At 43.7% G+C, this 26,022-nt stretch overlaps 1 protein-coding gene across 4 annotated transcripts in view; it reads right to left on the reverse strand.

Moving 5' to 3' along the window:
- Nucleotides 1-26,022, reverse strand: part of INVS (inversin) — a 145,280-nt gene that overhangs the window by 11,622 nt on the left and 107,636 nt on the right. For 3 of the 4 annotated variants that reach the window (XM_027105362.1, XM_027105363.1, XM_027105364.1), the window contains 2 exons: nucleotides 19,366-19,652; nucleotides 5,802-6,519 (listed from right to left, as the gene is read on the reverse strand). In XM_027105362.1, coding sequence (XP_026961163.1) covers nucleotides 5,802-6,519; nucleotides 19,366-19,652 — 1,005 coding nt within the window. The remainder of the gene's footprint in view (nucleotides 1-5,801; nucleotides 6,520-19,365; nucleotides 19,653-26,022) is intronic. The other variant, XM_027105365.1, reaches the window with a different exon arrangement.

Raw genomic sequence — 26,022 nt, forward strand, 5'->3', positions numbered from 1 at the left:
AAAAAAAAAAAAAAAAAAAAAAAAGAAAATGCAAATAAATGGAAGGGTATTCCGTGTTCATGGATTGGAAGAATTAATATTGTTAAAATATCTATGCTACCCAAAGCCATTTATAGATTCAATCCCTATCAAGATCCCAATGGCTTTAAAAAAAATAAACAGAATTAGAGGGACTTCCCTGGTGTTCCAGTGCTTAAGACTCCACGCTCCTAATGCAGGAGGCCCGGGTTTGATCCCTGATCAGGGAACTAGATCCCACATGCCGCAACTAAGAGTTTGCATTCCACAACTAAAAGATACCTCATGCCGCAACTAAAGATCCCGCATGCTGCAACTAAAGATCCTGCACGCCGCAACCAAGACGTGGCACAGCCAAATAAATAAATAAATAATAAATATGGGGAAAAAAACAGAAGTAGAATAATACCAAAATTTATATAGAAACACAAAAGACCTTGAATAGCCAAAGCAATCCTGAGAAAGAATAAAGCATCACACTTCCTGATTTCAAGCTACACTATAAACCTATAGTAATCAAAACAGTATAAATGGAATAAAAATAGACACATAGACCAACAGGACAGAATTTAGAGCCCAGAAATAAACCCATATATAAATAGTCAACTAATATTTGACAAGGGAGCCAAGAATACTCAATGGAGAAAAGACAGTCTCTTCAGTAAATGGTACTGGGAAAATTAAATATTCACATGTGAAAGGATGAAACTAGAACCCTATTTTACACCACTCACAGAAATTAACTCAAAGTGGATTAAAGACTTAAATAAAAGACCAGAAACCACAAAACTCCTCGAAGAAAACACAGGAAAAAGTTCCGTAACGTGGGTCTTTGCAGTGATTTCCTAGATACAACACTTAAAGCATAAGCAACAAAATAAAAAATAAGTGGGACTACATCAAACTAAAAAGCTTCTGCACAGCAAAAGAAATGATCAACAGAATAAAAAAGGCAACCTACAAATACAAAAAAAAAATTTGCAAACCATGTATATGATAAGAGGTTAATATCCAAAGTATATAAAGAAGTCATACAACTAGATAGCAAATAATAATAATAATAATAATCCAATGTGCAAGGAACCTGAATAGAAATTTTCCCAAAGATATAAAGATGGCCAACAGGTATATAAAAAGGTGTTCAACATCACTAATCATCAAGGAAATGCAAATCAAAATCACAGTGAGAGGGACTTCCCTGGTGGCGCAGTGGTTAAGAATCTGCTTGCCAATGCAGGGGACACAGGTTTGATCCCTGGTCCAGGAAAATCCCACATGCTGTGGAGCAACTAAGCCTGTGCGCCACAACTGCTGAGCACGCACACCACAGCTTCTGAAGCCCGTGTGCCTAGAGCCCGGGTTCCACAAGAGAAGCCACAGCACTGAGAAGCCCGCGCACCACAACGAAGAGTAGCCCCTGCTCACTGCAACTAGAGAAAGCCTCCGTGCAGCATGAAGACCCAACGCAGCCAAAAATAAAAATAAATCTATAAAAAAACCCACAATGAGATATCACATCCATTAGAACAGTTGTCATCAAAAAGACAAGAGAAAAGTGCTGGTGAGAATGTGGAGAAAACGGGACCCTCCTGCACTGTTAGTGAGAATGTAAATTGGTGCAGCCACTATGGAGGTTCCTCAAAAAATTAAAAATAGAGCTACCATATGATCCAGCAATCCCACTACAGGGTGTATATCTGAAGGAAATGAAGAGACATCTGCACCCCTATGTTCATAGTAGTAGTATTTACAATAGCCAGAACATGGAAACAACCTAAGTGTCCACTGATGGATGAACAAATAAAGAAGTTGTGGAATATATATATATATATATATATATATATATATACACACACACACATTAGATTATTATATATATTATATATACACACAGTAGAATATTATTCAGCCTAAAATAAGAAGGAAATCCTGCCATTTGCAACAACATGGATGGACCTTGAGGGCATTATGCTAAGTGAAATAAATCAGAGAAAGACAACTACTGTATTATTTCACTTACACGTGAAATCTTCAAAAACAAAAACAAAAAAACCCAAACTCATAGAAAAGGAAATCAGATTTGTGGTTATTAGAGGAGGGGAATTGGATGAAAGTGATCAAAAGGTGCAAATTTCCAGTTGTAAGACAAATAAGTACCGGGGATGTAACGTACAGCATGATGACTGTAGCTAACACTGCTTTATGGTATATATGAAAGCTGTTAAAGAGTAAATCTTAAGAGTTCTCATCACAAGGAAGAAAATCCTTTTTATCTGTGTGAGATGACGGATGTTAACTAAACTTATTGTGGTAATCATTTCACAGTATATGTAAATCCATGCTGTCACCTTAAACTTATACAGCGCCATATGTCAATTCTATCACAATAAAAATCGGGGGGAAAAGCGAACAGCTAGAGTTAGGAGAGGCCAACATTCCAAATCAGTGCTGTCTGGTCCAACAGCCAAATACTGCTGAGGACTTGGTGGGGATGATCAGGGGGTTTTAAGAATAGTGACAAATGTAAGAGCTGAATTTTACTAAGATCAGTGTGTTGGAGGGCAGAGCCTGGGGCGGGAGAGAGGGGAGGGGCACCAGGATGATGGCTATATTTACCTCTAGTGCTTTTCGCATGGTGTTTATCCCATGTGCACTCCCAAACCTCTTATTGAGCACAGATGTTTCGGAGCCTCCTAAGGAAAGCTGCACCAGTGTTCAGGATCCATGGCTGATTAACTACTGGTGAGCCTACAGGGTGCAGAGAGCAGCAGGCCCTGTGCCTGATGTTACAATACACCAACCGGGACATAAGCTTCTTCCCAAATGCTCGAAGCTCCTTGCAGTGCTTGGGGCAGCCCCTCCCTCCTGCCCTAAAGGCTGATTTCAGTCGAACTACATCCTTCTTCCTTTCTTTTCCTGGGGCGTGACAAACCGTGGCACCCCTTTACTAGAACATGTACCACATTTCCAAAAAGCCAAGTGTAGAGAGAAGCGAGAGTTAACAGGACAATACCGCTCTGCAGTCAGTTCTTCCACACCCCCGCTCTGTGGGCAGAGGACTTGTCAGGAAGCCTGGGTGTTGGCTGAAGCTCTAACAGCTCCGGCTTTCGGGGGGGCACAGCTGCCACCTCATCGACTCTGGTATGGAGACCGAGGCTGTGTCTCATGGTCCTAGTGGTCAGTCACAGCCTCTGTTCTCCCCTTCTCAGGGAGAACGTGCGCGCCCGGTTTGCTGAGAATCCGAGCACACCCAATCATCCCTTTCAGCCCGGGGCGCAGGGCGCTTGTTATGGTCTAGCCTAACCTTGTTTATTCACCTCAGAACATGCTGGAGAGGACCCGATGGGAACTGCCTTACACAGCAACTCCTCTTCACCACAGCAACTTTCCAGCCCAGCCTAGCTTGTCCAGTATCCAGTTTCAACCTTTAAAATAGTCAAGTCTTGACTGGTAACAAAACTCAGACGCTTAGACAAAGCTTCATTTTCTCTGGGCCCCAGGTTCAATCTGCTCACCCCATCCTGTGCGTTTTCCAGTCAGCCTGCCTCTCCGCCGCCCCCGGGCACGTCTCCTGTGATGGCGGCCTGCATTTATGGGAGGTCGTGTGCCAAGCCCCGTTCCCAACTCCAGCCCTCGGTGCCCCTGAGGTTTGCTGTCGGACACCACACACCGTCCCCGGACAGCACTTAGGGCTCCTGTGCTTCAAATGGAAGACATATATGGCCATAGCGGAATCAATAAAAGGATTTTTACTGTCACCAGACACAGGACTTGCCACGGTGTGCAACTTCCCAGAAACCCTTTGGGAGTCGATGTCCCGGGACTCGGAATTGCACAGTGGTGCAGCCAGAGGGGGCCTGTGTAATTGCCTCCCCAGATAGGTGCACAGACTATGAGTCCACTGTTCTTGGGGGGAATGACTGAAGGCTCATTTGCTGCTATGGACACTTACTGACAGGACCTGTCAGCTGCTGACTCTTCAAAGGAGTCAAAGGACAGTGTGATGGGGAGGCACTGCAGCTGGGGAGCAGCTGTGGGGCCTGACGTGGCAAACCTTGTGGGCTTGTTTGGACCCCAGGTGTCAGCTGAAATACTTCACAAAAAGTTCCTCTGGGATGGTAGCCAGTGCATGTCCTGGCAGAACGCCCCAAGGAGGGGGAGCAGGGACCCTTCCCATCTGTGGCTTCAGAGGCCGACGGTCTCAGCTGCAGGCCAGCGCTGGCTCTGGAGCCTGAGGTTGATGAACCTATCTGTGCTTCAGTTTCCTCACTCACGGAATGGGGAGAAGAACAGTAATCCCAGTATCTCTCACAGGGTGACTGAGGATTTTAAATGAGTTAATACACGTAAAACTGCTTAGAACAGTGTCCGGCCCAAGTGCCTGATGAATTCAACTACCAGTATTAGTAACAGTGCTAACAACAACATCCCCCATAACAACATTACCTTGATGCATGAGAGACCATCCAGGCAGCCTGTCCTCCAGCCTGTCCTGAGGTGCAGAGTGCAAGGTCGGCCTCCGCCTCCATTATTTTGACCACAGCAGACACTACCTTTACTGAGAATGTAAGGGAAAGGCCCCTGGACTCAAGTCAGAAAGAACTTCGAGTGCTGGGTCTGACCATCAGGACAGGTCTTTTTTCCCGAGACCATTGCTTGTCTGAAAAACAGGGATGCTGATCCCTATCGTGACGGCTTCCTGGCGATGGTTGGGAGAGCAAAGGGGTCAGGCGTGAGACGACTTTGTAAACAGCCACGAGCCTGAACAGATGTGAAGACGCACTATAGCGAAGGCCGTGCAGGTCGCCCGGCTCTGGGTTAGGAGGCTTTGGCATGACAGTCCCTGAGGCCTCTCCCTGGACCTCACAAGCCGCTCAGCTCTCCCTCTGCCAACAGCAGGGTTTCTTTGGCCCTTTTATCTCCTGACAGAGGCACACCTGCACTCGTAGTGATCTGCTTGCTTTGTTCCCCCGTAAAACTCCCTCTCTCTGGAGATGGAGACCACATGACCCCCACCTGGGGCCGAGGGTCCGGCCCTCCCCTGGGCGTGGTCATCACTGAAAGGCCTAATCTGGATGGAGGCCCTCCTGGGGCCTGCAGTGTGAAGGAGACTGTGAGATATGTGAAAACTTGTAGCACAGCACTCTTCCAGTCCTCCCAGAATTACCCCCTGAGGGTGTTCACCTCAGGGTTCCGGTAAGCCTCCTCCACCACTCCCAGCTCCTACCCCACATTCTGAGCTTGACTGAGGCTCACACAGGTTTTGGTGATAAATTTCAGTCACTTAATCCACTGTATCTAATTCCTGTGTAGTAAAGAAGGAAGATAAAATACCTTAAATGTGTAGTGCTTTAGAATTTACAAAGCACACGTCATCTCATTCTAGCAACCTGTCACGTGAACAGGACGGGTGTGGCAATTGTTAAATCCCATTTTACAGAGGAGGAAACTGAGGGTCAGGGAGGCTGAGTGATTTGCTCAAGGTCAGATAACCTCTTCGAGCTTCACCTGAAACTTAGGCTTCATGGTTTTTCATTTACACCAGGCTATCCTGGGTACTTTCCTATCTTTCTGGGTAAAAACACCTTCCAAATAGCTTACCCAATATAAATTACTAAGATATACCCATGTGTGACTCTCATGGGTTGGCTCAATAAAATTGGCCTTGTCATGCCAGCACATGGAATTCACTAGAAAGTATCACAGAGCACAGGGGGTATCACATCAGGGGGATTAGGACAGACACAGAGCCAAAAAGATGCGGTGGCATCCCATCTTCCTACCTTCTCCAGGCCCGCTGGATGACCGCTGCTGCCTTGTTCTTTTTGCGAAACAGCTCTTTCCTGCTTCTTTCTCTCTGGATTATCTGCAGCCGCAGCTCTACGGGGAGAAGGTCAATATTCACACTCTGCCCAGAGAGGGGACCAGGTGCTGGATCAGCCTCCTTAGATAGCTGAGTGTCCTCCAACAGGGCGGATGTACCCAGCTTCCTGACTCCTGACCTCAACACCTCTGTGCTCGATGGCAAATCTGAGTGGGTCCCTCCTGCGAGCTTGTCCTGCGTCACTGTGTTTCTTGGCATCCGGTGGTGGAGAGGACTCTGCCCAGCATGGACGGCCTCCCCCTTGGCACTGCCAGGCCGGCTGGACCCAGCCGGGGAGCGCCTCCCTCCTCTGAGCTCCTGGCTGCGCCTTTTCTGGGAGGCACATTTGGCCTTGGGTGCTGCATCCTGCCGCCGGCTGGGCTTCCAGTGGCCGTCCTGCTGTGGAAGGCTTGCAGCTGCCCAACTGGGATCCTCTCCTTCCTCAGCAGGCCCAGACGCCCTGACACAGGAGGGCTGCTTCAAGGAGCCTTTCCCCTTGTCACACTGCTTCTCGCCAACTGTCTCACCTCTGGACTTCTCGACAGAGGAGGCTCCTGGACGCCTGTTTCCATCACTGCCTTCACTGGGGCTGAAGTGGACACAGGCAGATCGGCCTTTAGAATGTTCTCTGGATGTTTCTTGGGGAGACAAGGAAGAAGGGGAAGAATCTTTATTGTCCAAAACTTGCATAGTAGGGCAGTTCTGCTCACTGTTCACAAAAAAAAAAAAAAAAAAAAAATTCAGACTTGTCCTCTTGTATCACCGTGATAGTGCTGATTACGATTAGGAAAAAATTGTTTAACTTCTATTTCTAGCAACAGTAGGTTAGATAACCTGAAAGCCTTCCCCTACAAATACCTAGAAATGGGACTTCCCCGGTGGTCCAGTGGTTAAGACCCTGCGTTCCCAATGCAGGGGGCCCGAGTTCGATCCGTGGTCAGGGAACTAGATCCCACGTGCCACAACTAAAAGATCCCGCATGCCGCCACTAAGACCCGGTTCAGCCAAATAAGTATTAAAAAAAAAAGACCTATTCCCTGGTGGCGCAGCAGTTTAGAATCCACCTGCCAATGCAAGGGACACAGGTTCGATCCCTTGTCCAGGAAGATCCCACATGCCACGGAGCAACTAAGCCCGTGCGCCACAACTACTGAGCCTGTGCTCTAGAGCCCATGCGCCACAACTACTGAGTCTGCACGCCTAGAGCCCATGCTCTGCAACAAGAGAAGCCACTGCAATGAAAAGCCCAAGCATCGCAAGTAAGAGTAGCCCCTGCTCACCGCAACTAGAGAAAGCCCATGCGCAGCAAGGAAGACCCAATGCAGCCAAAAATAAAATAAAATGTAAAAAAAAAGATATTATAAAAAAGTACCTAGAAATGCAGACTAAAATATTTATAATAAACATTACTTTAAAAGCACCACAGTGCCTTCAAGAAAATAAAGGAAATTCCTGGGGGCCAAAAACAAAGGGAAAACTGAGAACCCAAGTGATAAGCTTGTGAGCTGATCCAGCGATTGTCGGGCAAGTGGTAGCGGTGAAGTGGGGCAACGGCTGGTCTTATTAAATAACTGGTTGTTTTAACATCCAGATAAGAACAGAAAATGAGCCTTGCAGGCAGAAAGTTAACTGGAAACAGGACCCTGCATGAAGCCAGGACTCTTGAGGTGGTAGACCCTTGGGAAATGATGGTCCAGATAAAGTATCTTCCCAGCACTGGAAGATGACAAGGAAATTTGTCTCAGCTTAGGGTCAGGATGGGGTAAAGAGTCATGCATGAGAATTTGAAACCAAAGTGCTGTGCCTCACATGGGTTTGGTATTCATTTAATCTCAACCCATAGGAAAAATTAATATAAAAACTAGTCTCAGGGGCTTCCCTGGTGGCGCAGTGGTTGAGAGTCTGCCTGCCGATGCAGGGGACGCGGGTTTGTGCCCTGGTCCGGGAGGATCCCACATACCGCGGAGCAGCTGGGCCCATGAGCCATGGCCGCTGAGCCTGCGCATCCGGAGCCTGTGCTCTGCAATGGGAGAGGCCACAACAGTGAGAGGCCCACGTACCGCAAAAAAAAAAAACCAAAAAAAACACTAGTCTCAGGATGGCGGTATCGCAGGGTGCCTCTTAGAAGCAAACACAGTATTGCTTTAGGATAGCATGACCTCAACTCAGGCTGCACAGAGGGGACCTCCTGAAAATAACTTCACAATCCCAAATTACAAAATACACAAGGAAACAATCTACCATGAGGAACAGTTAATAGAGAAAATAGGAAGATTAGATCAACAAAAATTTTAGCTAATAGGACAGTGTGTATGCACACTCACACACATGCACTCATTAAACACATAAAAGAAATTTAGAATTTGAGAAAAGAATATATATATATATTTAAAATAACTAAATACAACATATAAAATAAAAATTTTAGTCTCAATGTGAAAAACAGTGAAGGAACTTCTGCTTTCATAATGGCAGAATTGAAGCATACTCACCCAAAAGGACAATAGAAAAGTTAAACAAAATATTACAAACTACCTGTTTGAAGGCATCAAAGAGCTAACAAGGCAGAAAAAAATATGGGGCCAAGATCCAAGTGAATCAGGCAACCAGGAGATGAGCAGGGCATTTGGGGCCACACATCCCTAGGGAAATGAGGCTCCTTGAGGTTTGGAGGACAAAACTTGGAGTCCAGATCCTGCCAAGAAGCGTTGTTTTGGACTGGGACTCTGGAAGGCTATGTCTTAGGAAAAAGGGTCCACTGGCCATGGATTGACGTTGCAGGGACTGAAGCCCAGCTCTATATCATCTCAGTTTTGGAAACTGGATTAAGGTGAACTTGGATTGTTCTTGCTCCTGAATGCCTGAGAGAAGCCAATGTAAATCCTCCCTGGAGGAATTAATATCATGCTAGGCTTCTAGTTATTTCTCTAATTTTTTATATTCAGTGATCCAGTCCTTAGTGAAAAATATACAGGGAGATGAGACAAGACAAAATTGAGAGAGGGAGGGAGGGAGAGAGAATAGACAATGAAACAGACACACATTGTGTTTTCAGAAACAGACTTTAAAATAACTATTCTTAAGTGCAAAAGAGTATATAAACTATACTACTCTTCATGTAAGAAACAAGAGGATATAAGAAAATATACTTGTACCTGGGACTTCCCTGGTTGTGCAGTGGTTAAGGCTCTGCGCTCCCAATGCAGGGGGCCTGGGTTCCATCCCTGGTCCAGGAACTAGATCCCACATGCATGCCACAACTAAGAAGCCCACATGCCACAACTAAGGAGCCCGCCTGCTGCAACTAAGACCTGACTCAACCAAATTAAAAAAAAAAAAAAATCAAACAAACAAAAGAAACTGGTATGGTTTAAAAAAAAGAAAGAATGTATTTGTATCTTCTCATTTTACAAAAGAAATATAGAAAGGATAATGTAGCAACTGAAGAGATTGGATCCTTATGGGGATGGAGTGGGAAAGGGAAAGAAAGAAGAGGGAAATGGAAACTGAGTAGTAGGATGAGGAGGGAGCAACACTTCTCTGAGTAAACCTTTCTGTGTAGCTCTGACTCTTACAACCATTATAATGTTTCACACACACCAAAACAAAACAAAATTAAAAACCAATTAATTAAAACAAGATACCACTACACATCTACTAGAATGGTGAAAATCAAAAACACTGACAACACCAAATGCTGATGTGGGTGACAAGCAACAGGAACTCTCATTCATTGCTGGTGGCATGCAGAATGGTGCAGCCACTTTGGAAGACTGTTTGGCAGTGTCTTATGAAACTGAGCATGTTCTTACCATACAGTCCAGCAATCTTGCTCTTTGGTATTTCCCCAAACGAATTAAAACCTTATGTCCACCCAACATCCTGCATATGGATGTTTATAGTAGCTTTATTCATAATTGTCCAAAATTGGAGCAACCAAGATGTCCTTCAGTAGGTGAACAGATAAACTGTGGTACATCCAGACAATGGAATTTTATTTCTTTTGGCTGCATCGTATGGCATGTGGGATCTTAGTTCCCCCACCAAGGATCGAACCCCAGCCCCCTGCAGTGGAAGCACAGAGTCTTAACCACTGGACCACCAGAGAAGTCCCCAGACAATGGAATATTATTCAGCAATAAAAAGAAATAAACTAAAAGAAAATGAGCTAAAAGTGAAATGTGTACCAAAAAGAAATAAGCTACCAAGCCATGCAGAATATTAAGTGAAATATTACTTTACTTGCATGAATATTACTAGTACATATTATTAAGTGAAGGAGGCCACTCTGAAAAGGCCATATACTATATAATTCCAACTATATCACCTTCTGGAAAAAGGCAAAACTATGGAGATCCTAAATGGCTCAGTGGTTACCAGGGGTTTGGGGACGAGAGGGACGAGAGTGACGCATAGGCAGAGCACAGTGGAGTTTTAGGGCAGTGTGATGGTTCATTTTATGTGTCAACTTGACTAGCATAAGGGATGTCCATATAGCTGATAAAACATTATTTCTGGGTGTGTCTGTGAGGGTGTCTCCAGAAGAGATTAGCATTTGAGTTGGTAGTCTGAGTAAAGAAGATCACCCTCGCTGAGGCAGGTGGGCACTGTCCAGTCTGTTCAGGGCCTAAATAGAACAAAACCGTGGAGGAAGTGTGATTTTGTGGTCTTTGCTTGAGCTGGGACATCCATTTTCGCCTGCCCTTGGACACAGGTGTTCCTGTTTATCAGGCTTTTAGACTTGGACCAGGATTTGTACCATTAGCCCCTCAATTTCTAAACCTTTGGACGCAGACTCATAGCATCTGCTCTCCTGTGCTTAAGCCTTTGGACTCACTGAATCACACCACCAACTTTCCTGGTTCTCCAGCTTACAGATGGCAGACTGCGGGTCTTCTCTGCCTCCATAATCAAGTGAGCAAATTTCTATACCAAATCTCCCGATATGTCTGTCTGTCTGTCTGTCTATCTATCTATCTATCTAACTGGTTCTGTTTCTCTGGAGACCCCTAATACGGGCAGTGAAACTATTCTGTATGACACAATGCAGGATACAAGTCATTATACATTTGTGAAAACCCACAGAATGTAGAACACCAGGTGTGAATCCTGATGTAAATTGGACTTGGGTGATAATGATGTGTCAGTGTAGGTCATCAATTGTAGCAAACGTGCTAAGCTGGGTGTTGATGTTAGGGAGTATGTACATGTGTGGGAGTAGGAGTATGTGGGAACTCTCTGTACTTTCTGCTCAGTTTTGCTGTGAACTTAAAACTGCTCTAAAAAGCAAACTTTATTAAAAAGAAGAGAAAAAAGAAAAATAATAAAGAGACGGCTAGATATCCTTAGATACTAATAGCTAGTAATGATAAAGATAACGTGATTTAGGTATTAGTAGAGATAGATCAGTGAGAAAGAATAGAATGCTAAAAATATTCCCATATATGAAAATAAACAATAAAGATAGCATTTTGAATTTGTGGACCCAGGAGATGAGGTGCTCACAGGCCCTGGGTATGACCCCAGAGAGTGATGCTATACTCCTTCAGAAGCCATTATTCACAAGCCTACTGCCAGCACTGCAGCTCAGGATAATTCCATGTTTATGGCTAGAACAACTGCTTATTCTCTAAAAAGAAATCATTCAATTCCAACCTCACTATATAACGAAATATAGATAGTAAAAATTAGAAAATATATGTATTTATTAGATCTTAAAGTGGGAAAAAGCTTTTCTTGGCATAAAACCACAAAGAAAAAAATCTCAGAAGAAAAAAATGAAACAGAATTAAAAGGTAAACAAAAAAAGTTCATTATATATGACAGAGAAAGGTTACTATCCTTATTACATAAAGACCTTTTAGAAATACTAAGAAAATGAAAAACCAATTTAAAAATTGACAGTGGAGGGCTTCCCTCATGGCGCAGTGGTTGAGAGTCCGCCTGCCGATGCAGGGGAGAAGGGTTTGTGCCCCAGTCCGGGAAGATCCCACGTGCCGTGGAGCGGCTGGGCCCATGAGCCATGGCCGCTGAGCCTGTGCGTCCGGAGCCTGTGCTCTGCAACGTGAGAGGCCACAACAGTGAGAGGCCCGCATACAGCAAAAAAAAAAAAAAAAAAAAAAAAATTGACAGCAGACATCAGTGAATAATCCAGAAAATAGATACACAAAGCCAATAAAAATATGACAAAATTCCATCTTACTAACTAGGATTTAGTAAAACCATTATTTGCCTAAGTGTTTGGAGAGAGTTTTTTGGTTTTTGCTTTTGCAAGGGTGAAACAAACATCTGAAACCTTCCTGGATTCCAAGAAGTCTGGCAGCATGTTTTTTTTGGGGTTTTTGTTTTTAAATTTTCTTTTATTTATTTTCTATTTATCTTTTATTTATTTTCTAAATTTTCTATCTATCTATTTATTTATTTGGCTGCTTTGCATCTTCGTTGCTGTGCATGGGCTTTCTCTAGTTGCGGCGACCAGGGGCTACTCTTCATTGCGGTGCGCGGGTTTCTCATTGCAGTGGCTTCTCTTGTTGTGGAGCACGGGCTTTAGGCGCGCGGGCTTCAGTAGTTGTGGCACGTGGGCTCAGTAGTTGTGGCTCGCAGGCTGTAGAGCGCAGGCTCAGTAGTCACGGCGCATGGGCTTAGTTGCTCCACGGCATGTGGGATCTTCCTGGACCAGGGCTTGAACCCATGTCCCCTGCATTGGCAGGCAGATTCTTAACAACTGAGCCACCGGGGAAGTCCCTGGCAGCATGTTTAAAGAGCCATAAAAATTAGAGGTATATACAAAAACTTATATGAAAGGCTGTTTAGTTTATATGTCCAACACAGTCATGATTAAACAAAGCATGCTGTATTCATAATTTGATATAAGGCTAAGCAGCTAGTAACATTTTTGTTGAAAACAAAGAAATTATGTAAGAACATCTCAAAACAGGATGCCCACAATTTTCTGAATTAAAAAAAAGTTATAGTAGAAGGGTTTGTATAGTTTAAGATTAAGGAGGATTTAAATTTTTTCTTCTTTGTTCTTTTCTCTGATTTTAATTTTTTGGTAATGTACATTAAGTAATTTTATAATTATGAGAAAATGTCATTTTCTGTTTAAATAAAAGGTACCCAACTACCAAAAAAAAAAAAAATGAACAGTAATTAGAATCAGCTAGGATGTGGGAAAGAACCCAAAATGGAATAAAAACAATAACAAATAAACCTAACACTATTACAAGATCAGATCAGGTAACCACACTAAAAAGGTGGAGAAGAAGGGAACTCACCCAAGTAACTTTATAAAATCATATTTTGGCTGAGTACTGTAAGACTAAGGACAAAAAGAAATGTATGTAAATACTATGCTCTATTTAGTAAATTTACTTCTCAAAGGGGTATGGGTTGGCAATTCTGAATCTACTTTACGGGTATACTAGGATTGAACAAATAAGCATATATATCATAGATAATGGGAGCCAGGTCTTTCACTGTTGGAGAAAAAAATTTCAAATAAAAAGATAAAAGCTAGAATAAACCCTGTGGTGTTGGATGGAATTGGAGGTAACAGTGTGAAATCAGTGTGTGTGTGTATGTGTGTATGTGTGTGTGTGTGTGTGTGTGTGTGTAATACACATATACACTGATAGGTGCACAAATAGATATAAATATTTCTCAGTTCTCTCTGCTGAAAGGGTTTAGGAGCAATGACAGTCCCAGAGTAGTATACACACCTAGCACTCAGATCTTGGATTCTAATACCATCTCCAACAAAAGGAACCAGGTTCCTTGGAGAAGTGGTTGATTCCAGGGCCTTGGGTAGGGGAGGAATATAATGAGATTTCATATTGAAGGGACCAATATGCTCACAGAGAGGAAAATGGATTAGGGGAGTCAGAGTAGATAAGTAAGACCAGTTAGGAAGCTACTGCAACAGTCCAAGTTAGAGATGAAGGTAAGTAAATGTTAGGTAGACTATGTGGTGGTGGTGGATGAGATACAAAGAATGATTTGAAAGCTATTTAGGAAGTAAAGGTGACAAGACCCGGTGACAGATTGGATTTTGAGTGGTAAAGGAAAAGAAGATAATGATCAGATTTTTACTCCTGGGATGGACATACAGATGGACAAGTATTGGATATTAACCAATATGAGGAGTAGTTTTACATGAAATCATGATCAGTTCTGTCTTGGACAGGTTGAGTTTGAGATGCCTTTGGGACACCTAAGTGAGGACATAGTAAATAGCTGAATATACATAATTGGAGTAAGGAAAAGACGTCAAGGAGTCTCTGGTATCTAGACGGTAATAGAGTTCGCTGCCTTAGACACTGCACATGTGCCAAACGTAAGGGCCCCCTGATACTCCCACCAATCATACCCACTAGCCCTGGCAGCCCGTATGGTGAGAATAAGAAAACATCAGGGATGGCCTTTAAAATAGTGAGTTTCTCCTCCACTAGACTCTCCTGAGAACCACACTGACTCAAAGACAGCTTTATTCCACCACCTCCCACAAGCACTCTGCTGCCAAGTCATTGCAATTCTACCTCTCAAGTCCATCCGCTTCTCATCACCCTGCTGCTACTGTGCCTTAGTATAGGCCCTATGTGGCCCTCCAAATCCATCCTCCACCCAGTCACAGTGGTCTTTCTAAATAGTGTCTCCTTCCTCTCTTTCCTTCCCCCCTTTGAAATAGTAATGAGGTTAATTATAGTAACAGCTCATACTTATAGAGTACTTTAGGCACTGTGTTTAAATCTTTACATGGGTTATCTCATTAATGGTCACAATTTTCTAAGACAGGCATTATTATCTCTCTCTCTCTTTTTTGTTTTTTTTGTTTTTTTACAAATAAAGAAAAGGAGGCTTGGAGAGGCTATGTAACCTGCTTAAGATTGTATAGCTAGTAAGTGGTAGGGTCTAAAGCTTACACACTTAGCCATTATGCTCTATACACATTGTAAACAACAAAAAGGGAAGAATAAGGAAGAAGAAAGCAATCACCTGTTAAGAGACCTTAGGCAAGCCCTTCTCTCAGGGCCTCAGGGTGCTGACTTGTTTTGAGGAGGCTGAACTAGATGCTCTCTAACAACCCTCAGGCTCTAATTTATGAAATAGGATAATGGAGAAGAAGAAGTGGTCAACGTTTCCCCTCTCTGGCTTCCTGCTAGGATGCCCATGCTGCAAAGGCTATACTGCCTGATCACTGATCAGCTGAGGCAGCTGTGACCCTTCTTTATGTGGCCAAACATAATGTGGCTTGGGATGTCCTTTGCCCAATTATGTTGGGTTTCCTGGGAACACTGTACTGGAGAAGCCCTGGTCGATGTCCAGTCTTGATTCTTAGAAGTATCTCCCTATTTTCCTCTGTACTCTGGCCTCTTGGGCAGGTCAGCAAGGGCAAAGGCTGCCCGTGAAACTGGAGCTGCCTCTCCTTACACCTGAATCAGGCTCACGGGCCTCCCTTCTTCCAACTCTCCCCAAAGTCTGGATGCTGGGCTTCTCTGAGCCTGTTTGCATATCTGAATCTGGCTTTTCCCAGAGGTCTCTTATTCAGGACACCACGTCCTGCCCTCAAATGAATGAGGAGCTCTCCTGCCTCTCAACTGTCCTAGAACACTAATTTTCAAAACTTTTTGACAATAACCCATACCAAGAAATAAATCTTAAATTGTGGCCCAGTATACTCATCTGCATGTATACAAACACACACACATGCACACATACACCCCTATGTACAAAGACATATAACTGCAACTGAACTTATTACCTTTATAATGTGCAATGAACTTTGATAGGTTCTATTGAAGTCTGTTTCGTGAAAATTATCCTAGTCCAATCCACTGAATTCATTTCATGAGCCCTACATGGCTTGAAAATCATTATACAACCATGCACTAGTTCACCTTTAAACCAATAGTGAGGAGAGGAAGTCTAACTATCAGTAGTATCAGTAAATTAAGGACAAAAGGACTGGTTATGAAAAAAACAATCTTCATGGACTTCTCAGGATATGAGATAACTACCTGAATGTGACCAGGTCCACAGTAGATGTGACTAGCTTTGCAGCATAACTGTCTCAAGATATTTTATAGTAAGGTGAATACAAGCCACAATTACCCTGTGTAGTTGTAAGTAGCCTGAAATAACTGTGCTCCCCCTTCTCTCTGCTCTGTAGAGCACTGGATTGGGGGAAAGCCATTGTCTATTTGAAGTTGCAGGAATTAAGTATAATTCTTGGGGTACAGAGTAAACCCCAAACCAATCAAACTTTCAACAGGTGCTTTCTAAGTGACGAGTCAGGTCAAGAAATATTTACCTATGTAACCAATACTGTGCTCACTGCTGAAAGAAAATGTTGATGGTATGGTCCTTAGTCTTATTTATAATTCAGTATGGCTGGCACATAGTATGGGCTCAAAAACACATCTGTTGAATAAATGCATGCGTAAGTTGATTTGGTGAACTAGGTAGAAGCAAAGCTTTGCCATAAAAATGGGACTCTGTTACAGAAAATGTGTTTACCCAATGAATACTTTTTGTGTCATGTTTAACAATCTCCAAATCTCAAGCACTTAGCTAGTATAGATTCACCAAATGTTTATTATATCTCTTATGTGCCAGACACCCTGCTGGGATAAAGAAGTAAGAGACATATTGCTCCTTCTGAGAGACTGTTTAAAGGTCAAAGATTCTTCCTACCCTAGGATCCACATTTGATCACCTTTCAAATGTGATTTTGCAGTATGTCTACGTCTCCACTCTCTTGAGCTGGGCTGGCCTTGCGAATTACTCTGAGCAACAGAATCTGGTATAAGTGGTGTGACAGTTCTGGAGCCCAGGCCTCAAGAGGACCTGTAGCTTCCACCTTCTCTCCCTCAGAGCACTGCCCTGAGAAAAACATGCAAGGAAGATGGTCTAATTTGCTGGACGATGAAAGGTCATACAGAAGAGAACTGAGACACCTTGGCCAACAGCCAGCACCAATTACAAGACATGTGAAGGAAGCCATTTGGACTTTTTAGTCTGGCCAAACTTCTAGCAACCACAGGAATAAGCCCAGCTGATCCAGTAGAGGAGCTGCCTAACCAACCCATAGAACTGTGAAAAATAATAAACCATTGTTTTAAGCCACTTAGTTTTGGGGGTGGTGTGTTATGCCGCTAGAGATAACACAGAAACTGATACCTAAAAAAGAGACACGCTGGCCTAACAAAAAACCAGAGCATTGACTTTGGAACTGGCTGGTGAGCAGAAGATAGAAAGGCAATGAAGAAACTATTAGTGAAGTCTGGAGGAGCAGAGAAGAAGTTGCTATTGGAGTCTGGAGAAAAGTGAACTGTGTAAGTCAGTGGCAGGATAATTGGCAAAACTGTCATCTGCAGTAACTTGGAAGATAGAAAATATACCTAATGAACTTGTAGATATGGCTTAGGAGCTTTCTAGGTGGAATGTTGAAGAAAATATCAACTGGCTTTTTTTAGCTGCATATGATTAAGGTATGGGGAGAAAGAAACAAAGAACTACTCAGCTTGCAGGCAGAATTGAGAGTAAATGTAAAGAGCACAGAGTGTGCTGGGTTAGAAAACGGTTTTAAATTTTCATTTTTTCTTGCCAACAAAAGAGTCTCATATAGTAAGATATGACCTAGAGATGAAGATCAAATCAAGAGTATGGCTGTGCAACCCTTTATTAAGAGCTCAAAAATATTAACGATGGTACATTGCAGGCCTCTCAGCTAGACAAAAGAACTTGTAAGGATCTCAAGGGCATTGTTCCACAGCAGCCTGCGCCACCCGAAGTAGAGAGAGGCCTGTGTGAAAGATAATTATGGATGTGGTTGTGGAACATGGAGTGAACCCAGTCAGATTCATAGAAGACCCATGAAGTGTTGGAGGTAATTGTATCACTGAGAGTGCCACCAGCTTGAACTACTGAGGCGGTCCCAAATGAAAAGGAGCCTCCGGGGCCCCCGTTTCCTATATGCAGGAAACAGGCTAAGAAGTCTACTCAGCTGCAAACGTGGGCTATGTCTCAAGGAAAAGGAAGACTTCTCAGAGAGTAGAGCCAAGAACCCAGGTGGCCGAGCCCAGAGCCAAGGGGAACAATGGAATAGAAAACACACATAGGAGTAAAACCAGACCCTAATCAGGGCACATTCCATACCTCAGAGTAGGGGCCCTGCTAATGTATAACCAGCTGGCTTTCAGGATTGCTATGGACTAGTGACTGCTAGGTACCTCCTATTTCTCTCCTTTTGGAACAGGAATATCTCCTGTGGTTTATTCTGTGCCTGTCTCACCACTGCTTGCTGGACGTGTGTGTGGTTGATGTGCGTTTTGTCCATTGGTCTCTGAATCAGAAAGATTCACACCTGGGGAACTTCAACAACATCTGGACACGACATTGGTCTCAAGATCCCAGACTTAAAACTTGATGTGATAATTGGCATGAGATTTTGGGGTCCTAAGATAAGGGTGAGAATATTTTGCATGTGGGAGAAATGTGAATAATCTGTGACCAGAAGGAACTGTGATAGATTGTTTAACAGCCCCAAATGACTCCCATCCTAGTACGCATAAAGATGGAATCTATTTCTCCATATTGTTTAGTCTGGGATGGTCATATAACTTGGCTTTGATCAACAGAATGTAGCGTGCACATTCTACAGCCTATTCCTCAAGAGGTCCTATAGCTTTTTCCTGTGCTTTCTTAGAATAATGTCCTGAGACCACTGTGTAAGAAAGCCAGTTTAGCCTATGGGAGGATGAAAGGCCAGGTAAAACAGAGTCGAGGAATCCCAGCTGATAGCCAGCGTCAACTGCCAGACATTCAAGTCAGTCCATCTTAGACCATCCAATTCACTGACCTTGAACTGAATGTAGCCACGTGAGTGAGAGCAGGAGAAGCCTGCGGGGGAACTGCCCAACCAACCCACAAAATCATAAGAAATAATGAACTGTTATTGTAAGCCGCTTAGTTTTACTGTAGTTTGTTACACAGCAGTAGATAACTGAAGCAACTCTGATTTTACAGATCTTATAGTCTAGTGGAAAAAACAGACAAGTAAGCCAGTAATAACAGTGAAAGGTGTTGATCCTTATAATAGAGAAGTACAGGAAAGCTATGCGAGCATATAGCAGGAAAACAAAGCCTTGTTTAGTGGGAAGGCATGGCTGTACAGAGGAAGGAGCATTCACTCTGAGAGCTGAAAAATAAAAGGTACTTTTTGTCCGTACAGATAAAAGGATTGTTATATGCAAAGGTCCCAAGCTAAGAAAGAACTTGAGGAAATACAACAGGGCTGTCACATCATGAGAGTCTGGTTAATGAAGGGAAGAAAAGAGAAACAGAGGAAATAAAGAGCAAATAAATAATAAAATGGCCGACTTAAGTGCTGACATAATTACCTTAAATGTAAATGGTCTAAATACATGAATCAAAAGAGCCCACAGTCCATAGGTTAGCACTGAATAACAAGGCAATACACCTACCATTTGGCTTTCTGGGATCTGTTCTCTGCAAGTCTGGGGAGAGATGCTGCTCCTTCTGGGGGGCTCTGCTTGGAGACCCTCTGCCTGGAGACCGTCTGCAGGCTTTCCGCTCAGGGCCCTGCGCCTTGTTGCTGCAGGGAGGCTGTTTGCTGGGCGCCCAGCTCTGCCTGCGGGGCTCAGCCTGGGTGCTGGGCAGACAGGGAGGAGCTTGGGGTCTGCAGGAATCTGGGCTCAGCCTTCCCTTCTGCTGTTCTGCCTCTCTTCGCCTATTTTCTTCTTCTCGCTTCCTGGGAGCAAAGCCAAAGGGGAAGAGGAAAAAATTAAGAGCGTTCGTTACCTGTTCAAGTGTTCCTGAGTGAGATTTGAACTTTAAAAGGAGCTACCACAACACAGGGGGGATTTGGAAATTCAGAATTTTCACAATTTCACAATTTCCTTTTTTTTTTCCCGGGGCTTTTTTTTTTTTTTTTTTTTTTTTTTTTTTTTACTTTGGAGGCCCCATTCCATCAAAGAGCCTGGATACAGTGAGACTTGAAAGCTCACTGCCATAGCCCACCAGGTGAGTCATGTAATCAGCTGGAACCAGTTAATTTCTTGAGGCCTGCTGTCTGTCTGTCTGTCTGTTCTGCTCTGAGGAATCTAGTAAAAGGTAGACCACCATTTTTTTTTTTTTTTTTTTAACATCTTTATTGGAGTATAATTGCTTTACAATGGTATGTTAGTTTCAGCTTCACAACAAAATGAATCAGTTATATATATACATATATTCCCATATCTCTTCCCGCTTGCGTCTCCCTCCCTCCCACCCTCCCTATCCCACCCCTCCAGGCGGTCACAAAGCACCGAGCTGATCTCCCTGTGCTATGCGGCTGCTTCCCACTAGCTATCTACCTTACGTTTGGTAGTGTATATATGTCCATGCCTCTTTATCGCTTTGTCACCGTTTACACTTCCCCCTCCCCATAGCCTCAAGTCCATTCTCTAGTAACTCTGTGTCTTTATTCCTGTTTCACCCCTAGGTTTTTCATGACATTTTTTTTTTAAATTCCATATATATGTGTTAGCATACGGTATTTGTCTCTCTCTTTCTGACTTACTTCACTCTGTATGACAGACTCTAGGTCTATCCACCTCATTACAAATAGCTCAATTTCGTCTCTTTTTATGGCTGAGTAATATTCCATTGTATATCCAGGTCTTATAGCTCAAAGGATGATGGAGGCAGAAAGACTCTTATAGATCAACCTGTGCCCAGTTGAGACACACATGATATGGAACTTTTTGGTGAGACATAAGAGGATCCCAAGGTGTGTGTGCCCCAAGTGTGTGTGATCCCTGGAACTACACCCCTTTTCTCCTATTCCAGAAAGCACATCAGAATGCAACTGAGAATAATAGTCAGAGGGATAACCCTTAATCTTCTCTATTTGTTAAAAAGACCACTGGTAAACCTTAACGATTACATGAAAAAATTACAAAGCACCTCACAACTGATTATAACACACCTGTGAGGTGTGTTATAATCTCGTAACACTGCCATCGAGAGCTCTTAGCTTATGGGTCAAACCCACTCAACTTGCAGATGAGGTCCAGAATCACCTGTTACAATAACAGGTGATTTTCAAGAAGTCATACACAAGTAGCTGGTGGCTAAGCTGGAAACTTTGGGTAGCAACAGAATAGACAGGGGAGGCCAAGACTAGAAATGAGTGGCCGGGTGAGGCAGATGGGCCGAGGTAGCGCAGGTCCAGAAAGGGGTCAGGTGCTTAAGGACGAAGTGGCTGAGTTAAGGACAGGATTTGTTTGACTGATGTCATTAATTTGTAGGGATATCCAAGGGGAAAAAAAGAGGATGAAAACAAACATTTTCTGCGCCTCTCCTGTGCCGGGCACTGATGATACAGTGATGAGGACCACAGAGTTCGGCCCTCCCTTGAAGAACCTTCTACCCAGAGCGGAACAGCTAGGACAACAAAGGCTTAACATATGATGGAAGAAATGTTATAATAACGTGCTTGCACAGAGGAAGTAGTGACTAATTTTGTGGAGGAACCTGGAAGAAGGTCCCAACTGTTGATTCTCAAAGATGTGTAGGAGTTTGCCAGGCAGATAGGTGGGAATGAGGATGTTAGTCTGAGGGAGAAGTCTGGGCAAAGGAGCGAGTATGGAAAAACTGGGTCTGTTTTGCTTCTTTTGACCTTTAAACAACACTTGCTATAAACGGCAGGCACCCAATACATATTTGCTGCTCAGGAAGAGAATTTGGTTGCCATTTAAAGGTGCAGTTTAAAGTAGAATAATTAGAGGTATAGTGAAGAGAACACTGCACTGGGAAGTCTAAGAATTCTTCTGGTCCTGCCTCTGCCAGTAACCACAAAAAGACCTTGAATAAGTCACTTTCCTGCCGAAGACTCAGCTTCCCCAGGTCTAACACTTACATGATGGCTAATAATCCTGAATTGATTTAAGGGTCTGTTTGGAATGTCTTTATAAAATCGGGGCTGTGTTATGTAATGGGATGGAGAGATTTCTTTTATTGGAGTAGCTGGTATCAGGGTCCCTCTTAGTGGGGGACCTTGTTTAGACAAATACCTCAGTAAGCTTGGGGACAGGATTGAGGGCTGGTAGAAGGTGAGACCCTCAGGGCCTAGGTGGTGACTGGCTTTGAGGCTCCAGAAAAGAGGCCTGCTCTGTCAGGACACAAAGAATTTGTTTGTATCTCCTGACAGGGAGGGAAGAGATGAAAGAACAGGAGAGAAGGGAGGGGGAAGAAAGAGAAGGCGAAAGATTGGGTACCGCATGGAGCAAGGGCAGGGTAGAGAATCGTCCAGGGTGAGGGGACAGAAAAGGACTTTAGATCTGTGATCCACACACTTTAATGAATGGAATCTCCTGAGATCTTACTAAAACCTAGATTCTGATTTACTGGGGCTGGGGTGGGGCTCAAGAGTCTGCATTTCTACCAAGCACCCAGGTCCTACAGGTGCTACTGGTCTTCTGGCCACACCCTGAGTAGCAAAGCTTAAGAGAATAGGGAAGTCTCGTGTGGCCTGTTAACTATGCCATTAGAGGATATGCGGTGTGAGTCTCCTCACTGACACCAGCTTTTCGGAAGGCCTCCCATGCTCATACATGCTTTTTTTATAGGCAACCTGACAAGTTGTAGGGCTACGGTCCCAGGAATGGAACCAAGAGCTGAGGCAGAGACCCCAAGCCCCCAAGAAGTCATAGAATTCAGATTTCCACAGACTGTGCATCTGAAGCAAAGCTTATTTATATCTCAAGGGAGAGGAAAGTCCCAGATGACAGATATCCGAGTCACACTTTAATATAAAGCCTTGTCAACTTAACTCCCCCCCTACCTTTTTTTTAAAAATATTTATTTATTTATTTTGGCTGTGCCGGGTCTTAGTCGTGGCACACGGGATCTTCATTGCAGCATGCGGGCTTCTTAGTTGTGGCAATGTGGACTTCTCAGCTGCAGCATGCAGGCTCTGAGTTGCGGCGTGCATGCGGGATCTAGTTCCCCAACCAGGGATCGAACCCTGGCCCCCTGCATTGGGAGTACAGAGTCTTAACCACTGGACCACCAGGGAAGTCCCTTAACTCCCCTTCTGAAGGTCTTTCGTCCTGTGTAGTAAAGCCCCTGATCTGGGGTCCAAGCTTGCCTCTCTGATAGGTTCCTACTGAGTGCAATCCCAGAGAAAGTGGTCAGATGGCTCGTGCTGACTCCTGTACAGCTCGAATGTTCTTATTTGACTCTGGCCTTGTTACAGGCTTTGCCAAATGCTGACACTTGTGTGCACTGCGTTGCAGTCGACAGGCGAGCTGGACAGCCTGTCATCATCAGTGCCTGGGATTCACACGGATGCTAGCAAGTGCCATTTCAGTGTGACCTGTCTGTGGGAAGGCTGCTTTTCAGAAGAAGGTGGAAGCATCTGGGTGGCTGAGGTGCTGCTAATTGATCTAATAGCGGTGCTCCTGGCAGGCAGAGGGAGAGCTGCTCTTTTTACTGGCACTGATGAACAGAAGTGCTTTAAGAGAATATATTGGTCCTGCAGACAGACAGGCGTGTGGGGTCGCCTGGCTTGGCATTTGCATGGATATCATTGCCATCAAAAGAGGCTTTGAGGTGATAGCCTAGACTTTGTTATTTGAGCAGTCATTTCTCCTTCTTTTAGGACACTAAACCCCTTTCCTTTTCAGTTCCAAGAAGCCACTGTGCAATCAGCCCCTGGGCAAACCTTGTCACTGAAGACCTTTCTGGGCCTCCCACAAAGGCAGTCACAGGACAAACAGGGGATCTAGCCTTTTAGAGTGATCAAGATGGCCAGCAGGTAAGGGAGCTCTGCCTTCTGAAGACTTTTCTGGAGGGGGGAGGTTTGCAAGGGGTTATTTTTTTCATTCTGGTGGAACTCAGTAAGCAGATTCGGGAGAAAGAATGTAATCATGAGAATATACAATTACACACTCAGCTGATGAACAGAAGTAAAATTAATGTTTTTAAAAGATGGATGCATTTTGCATTAAAAAAATCTTCCAGGTGGCACACAGCCCACAAATGTGCAGATCTCCAGAGCTGTGGTTCTTGAATGTAAAAGCAGTGATCACTGAGGAAAAGGGATTAGAACTGGGAATTATGCATAAGCTGCATCTTATTTTATCTGTACTGCTGCCTTGAAACAAAAAGCAACCACACACACACACACACACACACACACACACACACACACACACACACACGCACACAGAGGATACAGCTCCTCAGAATAGAATATGATCCCGTGTGTGTTTCCCTGGGGGGAAAATGTCCAGAACCACTGCTCATAATCTAAGAACTTGAAGGAATCTCACTTTAATGAGGGCAATGCACTTATTTGGTAGATAAGGAAACTGAGGCAGAGAGCTTAGTGACTTATCCGAGGTTACGTGCTAACAGCTTTCTATACACAGGGCTGAGCTGGAATTCAGCAGCTTTACTTCTTCCTGTAAAATTCATCTCACAAATCATTTTTAAAAATTTTACTCAGTCTTCTTCCATCATTTAAAAAAGTGAATTGGGTCATATGAAAAAAGTGGTAAGACTACATTAAAGTAAACATTAACAGCATTTCAAGCTAGCTTCTAGCATAGCTTTTAGTCCTGAACCCTTAGACTCAATAACTGTCCTAAAATTTAAGTGTTTTTTCTCCAACTAATTTATTACGGAATGTCAAAGATCTTTAATCTTCATGGTAGGCCATGCTATACACTTGACCTATTTTTGTAAAGTTTAGGAAACAAATACAAGAAAAAGAACCAATGTGATTCTACTTTACATGAAAATTTAAAGAGAAAAAAATCCTGTCCATGACACAGCAAGTAATATTTTAGCAGGAAATTTATTAAGATAGCAGAATCTTAATGTATAAACTAGTCCCACATTTTCCTCCCCCTTTTTTTGTTTTCTATTATCTTAAGGGAAATCAGCCAGACAACAGCTTTTGATGGGCTACCAATTAGTCTGGTTTGTACTGTCTCTTCTAGAGGAATTTTTGCAGCTCCCCAGAGGCTCACAGTATAAAAATGTAAGAAAGCCAACTGGGGATCAGATCTTTGACAACCTCTGCTTTGGGTCCTATGGACCACAGGGTAAAGAGGGTCTCCAAAGGATGGGCTGGAGAAACGGGGCTGTTTCACCCAGGGAAGAAAAGACCAAAGGCATACATTGCTGGTGCAAATCTCTGAAGGGCTGTTGTGGGTCAGAGATATACCCTGAAGCCCTCCCAAGCCAGATCGAAGACCCAAGAATGGAGACTTCTGCAAATGAGAAGCCTAGATAACCACTGCAAAAAAAAAAAAAGGCCAGTAAGAAACCAAGTGATCAAAAGTTTGCTTGATGTGCAGAGAACCAGATCAAGGGCAGTAACTTCAAAGACTTGAATGTTCCATGGCTTTAGCATCTCAGCACTGAATGCGTCCGTTTGCGCAATATGGCACAGACCTGCCTCTGGGCCTGGAAAGTTTAAGTCCTGGAAGCTGATGGATTTTTTCCCTACCCCACTATGTGGCTTCCACAGAGAGTTTTAGTTGTCAATTTTTAACAGGAAGAAATTAATTCTTTCCGACACTGCAGAAATAAAGCAGGCTCATTCTCATTCATGAGTATTCAGGTTGCCATTGCCATGAATACAGGACTAAGAGGGGTTTGAGAGATGTGATTAAAATGGTTTCCACAGAAAAGGGAGGTTAAGTTAGTGTGTCCTGCTGTTGTACCAAGTTATCCCAGCTTTGCCCTAGTGCCATTCTTGTTCATCGTCCTGGTGTAGGCTTGGGGCCAACTAATTTTCTTAACTTTCTCAAGGATTTAGGAGGATACTGGTATGCTCTGCTATGTTAGCTTGGAGAATAACAAGAAGATTTTTCCTGAACTATGTTGCAGAACTGATTCTGGTGGCTTGGTACCACTCTCTTAACAATCACCGGAAATGACACGGCACAACTGAAAAAGCATTGAGTTAGGACAAAAGCTGACTTGGGGGCCTGGAGACTTTTGCCACCAACAATTACGTGTTGCATATAAGTCAGGAAAAAGAAGCAAGGTTGTTCCATGCTGGCCTATCAGATGGTGCTGGCATCTGGAGAGAGCCTCTAGCATAAGCATGGCTGGAGGGCTGA

This window comes from Aethalodelphis obliquidens, unplaced genomic scaffold (genome assembly GCF_003676395.1).
Source record: "Aethalodelphis obliquidens isolate GAN/ISIS:26980383/991018 unplaced genomic scaffold, ASM367639v1 scaffold7, whole genome shotgun sequence".
In the NCBI taxonomy this organism is placed as follows: domain Eukaryota; kingdom Metazoa; phylum Chordata; class Mammalia; order Artiodactyla; family Delphinidae; genus Aethalodelphis; species Aethalodelphis obliquidens.